This window comes from Ambystoma mexicanum, chromosome 1q (genome assembly GCF_040938575.1).
Source record: "Ambystoma mexicanum isolate Mex_15411 chromosome 1q, UKY_AmexF1_1, whole genome shotgun sequence".
In the NCBI taxonomy this organism is placed as follows: domain Eukaryota; kingdom Metazoa; phylum Chordata; class Amphibia; order Caudata; family Ambystomatidae; genus Ambystoma; species Ambystoma mexicanum.
The window spans coordinates 837,054,174-837,067,623 of NC_090922.1; the positions used below are offsets into that span (position 1 = coordinate 837,054,174).

The 13,450-nt window shown below is 46.1% G+C and overlaps 1 protein-coding gene across 3 annotated transcripts in view; it reads right to left on the reverse strand.

Moving 5' to 3' along the window:
• Window positions 1-2,088: 2,088 nt before the first annotated feature.
• The window catches only part of LOC138537572 (torsin-1A-interacting protein 1-like), a 731,597-nt gene continuing 720,235 nt past the window's right edge, over window positions 2,089-13,450 (reverse strand). For all 3 annotated transcript variants that reach the window (XM_069641458.1, XM_069641460.1, XM_069641461.1), the window contains one exon: window positions 2,089-3,648. In XM_069641458.1, coding sequence (XP_069497559.1) covers window positions 2,852-3,648 — 797 coding nt within the window. In that variant the 3' untranslated portion in view covers window positions 2,089-2,851. The remainder of the gene's footprint in view (window positions 3,649-13,450) is intronic.

A 13,450-nucleotide genomic window follows, 5' to 3' on the forward strand; every position in this document is an offset into this window, starting at 1 on the left:
CTGTGCCTTTTTATATTGGGTTACTATAGTGTTCATTTTATCAAAAAGATTGTTTTTCATTCTTACCTTTTTCACTTAACATGCGTGTGATCTTCATTGTCTTGTAGTTGTTTTACACGTATTGTACATTGATTTGCATTATAAGAACTTTTGTTAGTTTAGGTTTTTAGTTTGGCGACATCTGACAATGTTTTGGGGCATTATGCTTTCTGATATCTATTGGTCGAACTGATTTTGAATCGGTCTTGTGTTCGATTATTGTTCAAGTTCTCTTTTTTTGTTTCTTACAAGAAGCTTCCACATGTTTGCTCATCATAAGGTGCTTTTTTGCTGTCTGTAGTTCTTTTCAATAGATGTAGCGCTAGTCACAACCTAGGTGGAGGAATGTTCTCTATATCACAAACAAATACTTTTGGACGTTTTAGCACAGACTGTAAGATAAGGATTGTTAGTAACTAAATATATCAAAGTATGCATAGAGGTTTCGTGCCGATAGGACATGCTGGAATGCCACTGACTTGTTTGTGAATTTAAATTCTATGTTTGCGTGTCGATAGAAAGCCATAGTGAAGTGAATCATTGTGTTTGGATTGTTTTCATCATTTAAATGTGTTCAACTTAAGAAGTTCCTGTTTTCCCTAAGCCGACTTATAGTCTCTCTCTGGAATCATTGAAATATTTGGTGAGTTATCTGTGCTCTTAAATTTTTTTTAATTTACAACCATAGTCTTACTTTTGGTGATGTTACTAATTAGTGGATGGTAAGGCCACTGGTGCTGGCGCTAACTGGTATGAGATTTGGTATGTTCACTCCATGCTCTTCGAAACAATAACTGATCTTTCCTTTATTTACATGGAGTTCCACATAGTGAACATATATTTTACACTTGATATGAACAGTGTGAGGACATCTGAATTAATTTACCTGAACATGTTTAAGATATGGCACTGTCTGCTTATTGAATCCACTGAGGGCTCCGTCTCGAAACACGTTTGGATCTTTCATATTTAATTTGTGATGAAGAATTCAATATTTAATCTAATTTACGCCACCATGCATCAGACTTTTTTTTTTTTACTATAATGAAGTCACATGCCGCAAGACTGTTCTCGGATAATGTTGCAACACAGTCCAATGAGAGTATGGGGGAGTCTTGTTTATTTCACCCCTGTAGCAGGATGACTTCATTTTAAGCACATTGCTATCCAACTGCTTTGGATTGTGCACCTTATAGATTCAGATTTAAGATTAGTGGGTCCATGTAGGAATGTGATGCAGGATTTGCGGGCATTGGTAGCAGAGAAGAAATACATGGCCTCGTACAAGCTTTTAAGCGGGTAACATGAGCCGTGTGACTCCTGGTGGTAAAATAATGCAAGTAAACCAAATCTAATGTTCTTTTTGTTTAATTTTAAAAAAGGATACAGAGCCCAGTTGAAAAGGAAAAAAGCCTTCTACAAATTGTCTTATTGGGAAGGATGAACCATGAAAGCCTGCATGCAAAACCAAAATGGGAAAAGGCGTGCAGAACACTTCCTCGAATTGGCCATTAGACAGAAAAACAAGAACTAGCGGTTGGACCTTAGGAGTCTATATGTTAAATGGAAGAAAGCTGCACCAAATCACCACTGTAGTAATTGCAAAGGGCCAAGCCTTGTCTTGACGATGTCACATTGTGACCCCCTGCAGAATAGCTAGACCGTACCATTAAGTGGAAAAGTAAAGGGGTGAAGCAGTGGATGAAATGGGATACAGATGCAAATAACGGACACAAAGAGTCCCGGCTGTGTTCTAAATGTAGAGCCTTTTCAAAGGAGCAGTTTTCAAGCCAATTGCACAGCAGCAGCACGGTTTACAAAACAATGCGGGCGGGGGCATCTGGGCATGAGTAATCTTAATACTACTATGCTTAAACATTTTTACTTGGGCAGTAATACACTTTGGATTAAGTCACAACTATATACTCTGACGTACTGAGATCATGACTGTTAATTTGTCTTTGATCTGGTCTAGTCCAGTGAATTAAGTTTGCAGTTTGCTAGCTGATTGCACATACATTTTCAGACACAAAAACGCTGGAAACTATATTTAAAAACAATTTAAAAACACAGCAATTTTATTTCTAGAAAAATGACAATCAGGTATTCAACTAATATGAAAATACAGTCTTTTTTCAGATAGCGATGTGGAGGCCACTGCCTCACTTGAAGGTGATCTCAAGGCAGAGGTTTGTTTGGAGAGGCGGTGCCAAGACTATTGAATCTTTCAGCCAGAATTTGGATAAGGACCTGGGTCGAGTATGATGCATTTCACTAGTTGGGACCCCACATTCCTTAAGTGTTACAGCTCAGTATAGGGAATTAACTGTCCCGACCGCACTTGGTAAAGGTCATGGGTTACTGTTGAGTGACTAGAGGATTGGAGTGTCGGTTCACATCTGTGGAGTGGAGCCCAATCTCCCACACAATCTGAATCCCACAAAAAGCACTGAATAATCGGGGATTATAGAGGCTTTAACAGATTATTACCCAAGGTAAATTACTGGGGAGAAGGGTCAAGGTTTCTGGTCTTGAATTTCCAAATGTAACAATTAATTCGCAACACCAAGAGAAAATCGAAGCTACACATAAAACAGGTGTAAAGGGTTTCTTTGATGCAAGACATGATTACATGGATAGCTATTGGAAATCCCCTACCTATCAACACAGCCTTCAAGTAGAAACCAAGATGACAAAGATTTCATCTGATACTGCAACAATGGCCACGGTAAGAAATCTGCGTCCGACTTCCCTAGTACCCCCAGAAGCATCACTCATCCCCAGTATTCTGGCATCTTTCCACTGGAATTCATTAACAAATATCCCCAGTGAGTCCCTCTTCGGGTTGCACAGGCAGCACCACATGGGCGATGCGGCTCCAGAGCCCTCCGAGTTTGTCCCCGTCCATGTCCTTGTAGGAGGTGGAAGTGCTGGTACTAGTGAACTTGGTCCAGATGAAGTCCCGCACTTTCTCCTCCAGTTCCCGGAGCACCATACCAGATTTCAAAACCTCATCATCCAGCAGAACAGTCAACACTAGTGCCACATCTTTAAAGGCAGCATTCTCATGGTCACAGTACTTATAGAAAATCAACACTGAGCCAGCAGGCAACTGCTCAAAGCGATGGATTACAGCTGCCCTACTGCCATTTTCGAATTTGGAGCTTAACTCCTTATCTACTTCCAACTTTGCATTGTCACTGTCCAACCTTGCTTTGGATATTCCATCAATGCTGAACATGGTGCTATTCAGGGAGGAAGCGTAGCTATGTGCAATTTTCTCACTCAGGCACTTCAGAGCTACTTCCCCCTTGAGGGTGCCCACCAGAAGGATAATGGCTGGTTCAGAATGTTGTGAGCTGTTCAAGTGCTTAGCCAGAATCTTTTTGCTACGATCCCACAGTGTCTCTTCCTGATTGGGATAGAGTGACTTTAGCTCTTCCATTTGCGTCCAGAAACTATGCAGAGACAGAGCTATTCTCTCTTTTCCAATCTTGTTTTGTGCTTGGAAATCTACAACACGCCACCATACTGCCGAGAGCAGCAAAAGGAGAAGTGGAAAGATCATCATCAACTTGCTCCAGCCGACACACTGCTGGCTGCAGGATTCTGCAAAGAGAGAAGATTGTTGCATGTTACTGCTTAACCACCACTGATACCATTTCACTCCAAGTAACTTATATACACCTGTTAACGCAATCATGATCTGTAAGAACACTGTAAAAATAATGTTAAGGCAGAGATTTGCTGGTAAAAATTGATGTTATTCCTCTCTGTGTGCCTATATCTAAACGAAAGTAATGATTGCACACGAGGGCAGTTAGGAGCAAGAGATCCACAGTATCAGGTAATAAAAAATCGCGGCAAAAATATCGCCTGTAAAAAAAAATGGTGGCAAAAATGCTGTGGTTTGACCCGGTATAGGTGTACCCCATTATACCATTTAAGGGGAGCAGGGGTTGTGGGGGTGTCCCCCGCCCCCCTTAAATGGTATAATGGTCCGGGGGTTGAGCGGGTCCCCCCCCGCATCCTTTACATGATTGTGGCGGCAAAATCACAGTATTTTTGCCACAATATTTTGTATTCACAGCCATTTTTGCCGCGATTTTAAGACATGGAACCATATCCACACTATGATGAACAGAAAGAGATGAAAGAAGAAAAGTTATCTCAATAGTGATGCTAGTAACATAAGTCCTTGCTATCACCCCTTCGCAACTGGTTGAGCAAGGTAGTACAGCAGACTGGATGGGGAAAAAGCTTTACCGAAAGAAAATGCCGTCACTTTATAAGAATTCCGGAATGGAGCTGGTATGCATGAGCATCCCTCCAAGAACCAAGCCACATCCCCACCAGTGTGTCACTGCTGACCGTTGATTGCCACTTCGGCCTGTTTTTTCAACAATGGAGGCTATCACGCAGCATACGCTTAGAGCAGTGGTCTTCCAGCTTTTTTGGCATGGCCGCCCCCCCCCCCCCCAACCCCTTGAATAATTTGTGGGCAGACCTGGCCCCCTTCCAAAAATGCCAAATGGACACGGAGTCCAAATAGCTATGAACTATCACACGCCGCTGCTGCACAGTCCCTGGGCTCCCCCACCTGCTCCCATCAGTCTCTGGACTCCCTCATACCACTCCTACCCGGTCCCTGGGCTCTCGACAACCCACCACAGACACTGGGCTCTTCCCACTATGCTCCTACCACTGTCCCATGCATCCCCCCGCCCCCAATCCTGCTCCAATCACAGTCCCTGGGCTACTCACCCTGCTCCCAGCAGAGTCTCAGGACTCCCTCGTCCCACTCCTAGCCAGTCCCTGGGCTCTCAACACCCCACCACAGACCCACACGCTTCACACTCTGCTCCCACCAAAGTCCATGGGGTCTCCCCACCCTGCTCCCACCACTATCCCATGGCTCCCCCCCAATCCTGCTCCCAGCACAGTCCCAGTGGCGGTTGGTACATTTTTTAAGTGGAGGGGCATAAATATTTCCCCCAGATATGCCATAGCAACCGAGCGTAGCGTGAGGACCTGAATCAATCAAGGAGGAAGGTTTGGGGTTCTCCCCAGGAGAAATGTTTTCAAATGTTGCATTTTAGAGCACACTTAATAAAATTGGGTAAAGTGCCAAACAGTAAGCAATTGGTGTTAGGGGGCAGCATGGCATTTTGTACTGGACATCAGTGATAGTTGCTGTATTTCTCTATGATCCATTTATGTTCTAAAAATTGAGAATGCCACTAATCCACTGCATACTATGAAACAATTGCGCAGGTAATGATGTACCTTTTACCGAAAGTGAACAGCATTAAGTATACTTTTTAAACATCCACAGCTATTTAGTAGGGTTTGGAATATAAGGAATCCATTGTGAGCTGAAGAATCCTAACACTGCAACCTGCGTGCTTGCTAGCCGTAATACTGCAGCAGTCTGTCAGAATCACAGCCGCATCCTATTGAGAATCGGTTCACATTGATATCTCGGTTTGTACTTTGCAGTTTGTGTAGCACTTACACACTGGGTATCCAAGCGCTTTCCCATCTTCTGAGAGTGCCCGAATCGCAGATTTCCGCTTCTTTTTCCGGCTAGTAGCTTGCACGAGACATGACCTATGAATATGGATTATTTTGCAGACCCGCATATTGTAATACACTGCATTTTACTCACCAAAATCAGCTCGAATTGTGCCATGTTTTAGTACTGTGCTCCCTCCATTGCGACTATTTCACAAAATCAAGATGTGGGCGCCCCTACAATCGTGAAAAATCGCAGTACACTTCACAGGGCCTGCTCTCGAAAACTGTACAATGAAAGATGTCTTTCACTGATGCATTTTTTGACAGCACTCTTGTGGTCCAGAGGGCAGAATAACAAAGTTACTCACCATAGTGACTATCTTAATCCAACTCCATAGTCCCCTTTCCTCCATACTTTTGGGACATTCCCTGTGGGACGGGACCAGAGTACTTTTCGTAAAAAAGCATAACATTGAAAAATATGTACATGGGGTACCGCATGCGGCCGTAACCCCGCCCTCCTTAGCTCCACCCGTGCATCGCCCTTCAGTCCTTTTCTATCGCCAGGTCTGAGAACATTTAAAGGAATGGTTCAGTCAAAATTTGTTATTGGCCCTATGGGTCGGCCATGTGTTTTTAAGCCTAAGTCGCTCAATTTTAGAAAAATTTCCTATGGACCTTACCCGAGTTTTCGTCCATTAAACACAAGCGAAAACAGGCAGTAGGGCGCTGCCATTTTGTGATAATCCTATCACTTGTCGCATCACCCTGGCTGACCTGCTTTTGCGGCACTAAATCATATACCCCGCCCCTGAGCCTATCAGCAGACACGTACCGCCCATTTCACAACGCCAAAGCACATCTCGTGTCAACATTCGCTGCGCTTCAGCTAATGACGTGTCGCCATGGAAATGGCAGGATGCCTCTTTCCTCAATAAGTATAAACAGACCGTTTCACAACACAAAGCAGCAGATTTTCGATTCCATTCCTCTCTGTGTTACTTTGAGTATTCTGTGACTCGTTTCTGTGCTCTGGTCAGCTACCTTCGTTGCTTGTATCCTGTGTGAACAGATACCAGTACCACTGCTATAAATTATTTTAGTTTGTTTAACACAATGGCTACAATAATGCCCTACATGTACGAGCCCGAGTAAACCGAGGAGGAACTACTGGAAAGGGAAACCCGTGAAAAAAATGGGTCTTCGGACGGCAGTTGGGAGGACGATTCAACAGCTGAAAAGCCTGGACCTAGTCGCATGGACGGTGTTTCCACCTGGTGCACATGCAATCTGTGCAAGCTAATGCCAACCGAGGACGAGAACTGCTGCTACTGTGAAAACTTGGGATGTGTGGCCTACATTTCGGAAGGCGAGCCACGACCGCAATGCATCACCGAGCTGCCAGACTTCAGGGCAGCCTGCCTCACACGGTCCGTGTTGAGGATAATGATGGTACTTATGCACAAACTTCACGCAACTGTTCGTCCTCGTAATCCGAGTAACGAGTAAGTATACTCTGCTTGTCATGCCACTCCTATTTCATGGTCTTCTCCTATATCCAAAATTACATATACATATCATTGTAACGCATGAGTCGTTCAATAGTGTGCAGTGTCTAGATAGCATTTGTCCGAGCAGAATGCCATTAGTTCCAAGAATTGTCATTGACAAACGTTTATTAACCTTATCTTGGTCATTTAAAAACAGTTTGTTTCATTCCTTTTCACAGGTGGTACAGGCTGGTGGCTGATCGTTCCTTTACATGGTAGCTTCACGGGAGGCTTGGACACCGCGTTCGAAGAGTAATACCCGCCTGTGCCGTTCGTGCCATAAGAGAAACTTTCCCAAGTGATAGCGGTCAGTACAGGGGATTTGGGGATTTTCTCTCGCTGTGCTGCAACCGGACCTGTACAATGTGTAAAGTCTTGTATTTTTGTGTCATCAAAATAAGATACAAAATAAAGCACCACATGTATTTTAACAACGGTTGTTTCTATTTTTTAAATGAATCAAGTGTGTCTCCATTCAAGGATGGACGTCAGACATCTGTGCTCCGAATGGGTGAAGGTCAGGTCGCTGTGAAGCAGGGTGGTCACTATCTAAGCTAACATAATATATTCTCAATAATGCATGCACTAAACACTTGTTCAAAGTCTTTCAGTCGGTTATGTCTCTATAAAAGTCCCACATATGTCTATCCTATCAATTAACATTGGATTATACAGGCCTTAGGGTTAAGGGTCTTGACCACTATAATACACTGTTTGAAGTGTGGGTCTGTGCTCACAAGAATCTCCGGTATGTGTCATTTGTTATTGATAGGCAACGATATACTGCAGTAGGGGTCTAATGTTAGTTGGGGATCTGCTAGGTGGGCATCATGGCGTGGTCAGTGGTCTGGCACATGAAGAGAATACCTTGCAGGGACACAGGGTCAGAATGGCAGTAAGTTTCCACTGGCGAGGGTGCGTGGGCAAGGACACGTTTGTGATGATATGATATGGTATTTGTAACGCGCCTATACACAGGTATTTCAAGGCGCGACGAGGCAGGGAGGGGAGGGACAAGGGGAGACAGACAACGATCCTACTAGGCCAGGTGTCATTCAGATCGCGCAAGTGCAGGGGTGGGGGAGGGGGGGAAGTGCAGTACAAGGTAAGTGGCGTAAAGTAATAAATAAATAAATAAATAGGGCCAGCTGGTGGCAAGTGCGAGGTAAGTGCAGAGCAAGTGCTGGGGAAGGGGGGGGGGGCTGTAGGGATACAGAGACAGTCTCGCAGTGCAAAGGGGTTCCAGGGCATCAGTGCAAGTGGAGAGTGGCTGGGCCCAGGACCGAGGCCGTTTAGAGTGGTCCAGTTGCAGGATCAGTGCAGTTTCAGTGAAGAATTAATTAGCTGTTCAGCAGGGGAGAGGGAGAGAGAAAGCAGAAGCAAAGAGGAAGGTTTTGAGGTGCTTCCGGAACCGGAGATGGTTCTCCTCAAGTTTCAGGGAGGCAGGAAGGCTATTCCAGAGGGAGGCCCCTGCCGCGGAGAGAGATCTCTACCCCCAGCTCGATGCTTCGAGAAGCGGCTAACCCTGAGGGAATTGGAGGCGGATGAGCGAAGGGCTCGGGAAGGAAGATATTTGGGAAGAGAGAGTTGAAGGTATTTAGGACCCAGGCCCCAGAAGGCCTTGTGGACAATGCAGAGGGTTTTGAACTTTATCCTCGCAGCCACTGGGAGCCAGTGTAGAGATTTCAGTCCTGGAGAGATACGGTCCCTGGGCTTGAGGCCAAGGACAAGTCTCGCAGTTCTGTTCTGGATGAGTTGCAGAGGGCAGAGAGTGGAGGCAGGCAGGTTAAGATAGAGGCTGTTACAGTAGTCCAGCTTCGAGAGAACCAGGGCTCGGGAGACAGTGAGCTTCTGGGGGAAGGAGAGGAAGGGAAGAATACCTCTGAGGAGGTGCAGCTGGTAGTGTGACCTCTTGGCGACGTCAGAAATATGAGGAGAGAAGGAGAGTGTGGAGTCGAAGATGACCTCAAGGTTTTTTGCCTTGCCGGTAGGAGCAGGGAGGGGGCCAAGGGAGGCAGGCCAGAGAGCTGCAGCGAAGGAGGGAGTGGGAGTACCGATGAGTAGAATCTCAGTCTTACTGGCATTAAGACAGAGGTCATTGGCGGCACACCATTCTTGGATAGCAGACAGACAGTCAGCTATCACCACACCAAGATGGAGTGGAAAGGGGGTACAAAAATGGATGCCCGTGTCCTGCTCAGTGGTCCCATCTACGCGAATGTCAACCAAAGTTAACATCACATAAGGGCAAGGGGCAAACCCACTACTGGAGGCACTTGGTCCGAGTTTCTACTGAGAAGTAAAGGATGAGAGGGGCCTAATGGCCCCTCGCTCCCACACACTTGCCTGCACGCCCCAGGCCCATCCATCCCACCCTCCTCTATCAAAGGCGGTTCCCACCCGGGGATGAGTGCTGGCATGGGGGGCTGTCACAGGCGCAAACGGCCAAGGTGCCAAACAGCATGTACACTTCAAAAGGTATCCCACGCCCAGGGGCCATCGCTCACATGGCCTCCTCAGACCGTGTCTCCAGGCAGGCCTCCCCTGAGGCAGGCCGCCCCCCTGCAATCCACACAAGTGTGTCTCCATTCAGCAGTCTTCCTGTGCCTTATCTGCACGCCCCATGCCCATCCATCCCACCCTTCTCTATCAAAGGCGGTTCGCACCCGGGGATGAGCGCTGGCATGGGGGGCTGTCACAGGCGCAAACGGCCAAGGTGCCAAACAGCATGTACACTTCAAAAGGTATCCCACGCCCAGGGGCCATCGCTCACATGGCCTCCTCAGACCCTGTGTCTCCAGGCAGGCCACCCCCCCCTGCAAACCACATAATACCACGACATACACACGTCATTCATTCACAAACACACCCCTGTTTCTAATACTTTATAAACCACTTGATATGTCTCAGTGGAATATCTACAATCGAGGGGAATGCACATCGACCTCATAGCCACAGACAGACACGTTTCAATTGCCAAGACAATGAGAGAGCAGTTCCCACATTAAACATCAATTTGATTTATGGCATCTTGCTAAATCAATCAATAAGATAATCTCGGCTGCAGGGGAAAAAAAAGGTTTGGAAAGTATTTCACAGTGGTCCCAGTCTATCAGCAACCACCTTTGGTGGAGCTCCAAAACTTGTGAAGGGTCAGTGGAAATACTACTTGAAAAATGGCGGTCACTGATGCACCACTGTACCAACGTTCACCGCTGGTCAGAAAACCTACATTTCCACCAATGTGAACATGGCCCTTTGTCCCCAGAGGAGGCAAGGAAGAAGAAGTGGTTGATTCCATCTTCACCGACACACAAAGCCATTGAGAAGATTGTTTACGATAAAACTCCATCAAGAGATTTGAGGGAGACTGGCAGAATTCTGTCACACAGGAGGTTTGGAGGTGTTCCACAATATGTGCCTAAAGTACAGGCCAAAGCGCTTGCATTTCAGCATACAGGGCATGAAACATAGGACTCTACTTGCGGTCTTGGCCCATAACGAGAATCTCTGCCGTGAACAATCTAGGACTACGGGTAATTAAGGATGCCTCGCTACACTAGGGTGTTTTCTAAAAGAAGTAAGCAATGGGTGATCAAACCAGTCTAAGAGGAAATGGAGTTCAACTTTGTAAAAAGCCTTATTGTTGCTGTACTCGAGAAGCACAGATGTGGAATTTTGAACGTTTCTGTGCAGAGCACTGATGCATTGCCACCAAACATTGCCACCGTGCCATGTCCACCCAAAGCAGAGCTAGTTGTGAAGTACAAATCCCGGTTTAAATAATTGTAATTTCATTGTCTTTTTGTAAATAAATGTCATTGTACAGTGTACATACCAAGTATGCTAACCCTAACCCCTCCCTTCACCATCCTGGGTGGCGAAGAACCTGGGTGTCATCTTTGACTTCTCTCTCCATTCTCCTTATATCGCTGACCTTGTCAATATGTGTATGTATATATTTTTGTTGCTGTAACTAAGTTTCGCAATCTCATGTAAACGCTGCGCACTGTTAACCGAGGGGAGGCTTGCGTATTGCAAATAATAAAACAAACAATAAATCTCACTTTCAACTCAACTCCTCGGGTACGTTATACTTTCCCTGACCTTCCCCCAATAAGTCAATGTCTCCATAGTTATGGTTCTCTAGGGCTGCAAAGCTCACTGACAAAGAGGACGAAATTGGGGGCCGCAGAACGCGCCAAGCGAGCCGTTGCAGATGGGAGAGAAGCCAGTTCACATTTAATATGCCAATTGCTGATTATTTTATAAACATTTAATGTTAAATAAATGTACTTTACCAAATGTACCGTGTTGCTGTTTGATTTGAAAGTACAGTTTCATATTCCGAATTGTGGCGCGCTGTGTTGTGAGTTGATCTGTGTTGGTTTCCGGGTTCTTTGTGAAGTCGCGTAGAAGACGACTGGGTGCGTTTGCCTACGCAGCACAGTAACGTCATGGAGAGAGGCGGGGAATATGAATGTTTTGATAATGTCATGCTCAGGGGCGGGGGATATGAATTAGTGCTGCAAAAGCAGGTCAGCCAGGGCGATGCAGCAAGTGATAGGATTATCACAAAATGGCGGCGCCCTGCTGCCTATTTCCGCGTGTGTTTAATGGACGAAAACTCGGGTAAGGTCCATAGGAAATTTTTCTAAAATCGAGCGACTTAGGCTTAAAAACACATGGCCGACCTGTAGGGCCAATAAAACATTTTGACCGAACTATTCCTTTAAGCAATAATAGAGGATACTTATTAGAGGTGACGGCGGGTGGGCGTATGGAGAAAAGAGGACTAGGGACTAGGAGTAAGGTAGTCACTACAGTGAGTCACTTTGTTATACTCCTACCTCCCGTCCCCTTTCCTCCATACTTGTGGGATATCATCAAGCACTGCTTACAGGAAAACAGGTGGAGGAACTCCTTTATTGAAAGAGGTTAAGAACCGCCTGCCCGAACTGAGCATCGGTCCTGGAGCTCAGGTCTAAGCAGTTATGCTTACAAAAAGCTGATGGGGAAGCCTACGTAGCTGCTTGGACAATGGTTTCCCAGGGAACATTTCTGGAAGGCAACGGCAGCTGCCTTGCCCCGCACAAGATGGGCATGAATTCCCTTTGGAGGCAGAAGGCCCCGAACGGTATACGCCTCTGAAATACAGGAAGCAATCCATCGGGAGATAGTTGCTTTCGAGGCCGGCTTTCCTTTCAGATCTCTGAAGGTCACAAAAAGCTGGGAAGAGCTCCCAAGCTTATATGTTCTGTCCAAATAAAACTTTAGAGCTTGTCTGACATCCAAATTATGCAATTCCCTCTCGGCATCCGAGGCTGGGTCTGGAAAGAAAACTGGTAAGGAAATAGACTGGTTCAGATGAAAATCGGTTACCACCTTTGGAAGGAAAGAAGGATTAGTCCGGAGGACAACCATATCCTTATGAAAGGTGAGGAATGGATGTTCTACAGACAAGGCCTGAATCTCGTTTACACGCCTTGCCGAAGTCACCGCAATCAAAAAAGCCATTTTCCACAAAAGGAACTTCAAGTCCACCGCAGCCAAGGGCTCAAAAGGTTTATGGCATAAGACAGTGAGGACCACATTCAATTCCCACTTTGGATGCGGGTTGCGCACAGGTGGATAAAGATGCAATAGACCTGCAAAATGTCTTTTAATGACATGGTTCGTCAATGAAAAGGAGCTGGAGTCTCGACAGGTAAGCAGCGATAGCCAACAAATAAGTCCTACAAGACGAGACATGTATGCCTGAAGTTGCCTGATGCGAAACGAATGGCAGGACCGTGTCGATGGTAGCTTCTCTGGGGCCCAGATGCTTAGCTAAACACCAGTGACAGAACCGGAGCCATTTGCTCCTATACTGAGACCTTGTCGAAGGTTTTCTTGCCACCTGGATATAATACGCATATTATCCACGGACAAGTTAAAACTTTAAGAATTTGAACTCAGGCACCAGGCCGTCAAGCTGAATGATTGTTGGGAGGGGTGCCAAATCTGCTCATCGATCTGGTAAAGCAGGTTGGGTTTCAGCGGAAGCCTGATCGGTGAGCAGACTGACAGATGCTGAAGCTCAGAAAACCAGAATTTGGCCGGCCACCAAGTGGCTATGAACAGGAGAGTGCAATTCGTAGTGTTCCTGAGCTTGCATAGCCTCTGTTGAATCTGAGGAAGAGGCGGGAAGGCGTAGGCCCTCATTGTGTCACAGAATCTCGAGGGCATCCCGCAGGGAAGAAGCTCTGAGCCCGTTCCTGGAAGCATAAAGAGGGAGTTTCCTGTTTGATGACGTCGCAAAGAGGTCCACTTCTGGAGTGCCCCAATGGCGAAAAAGGTCGGAG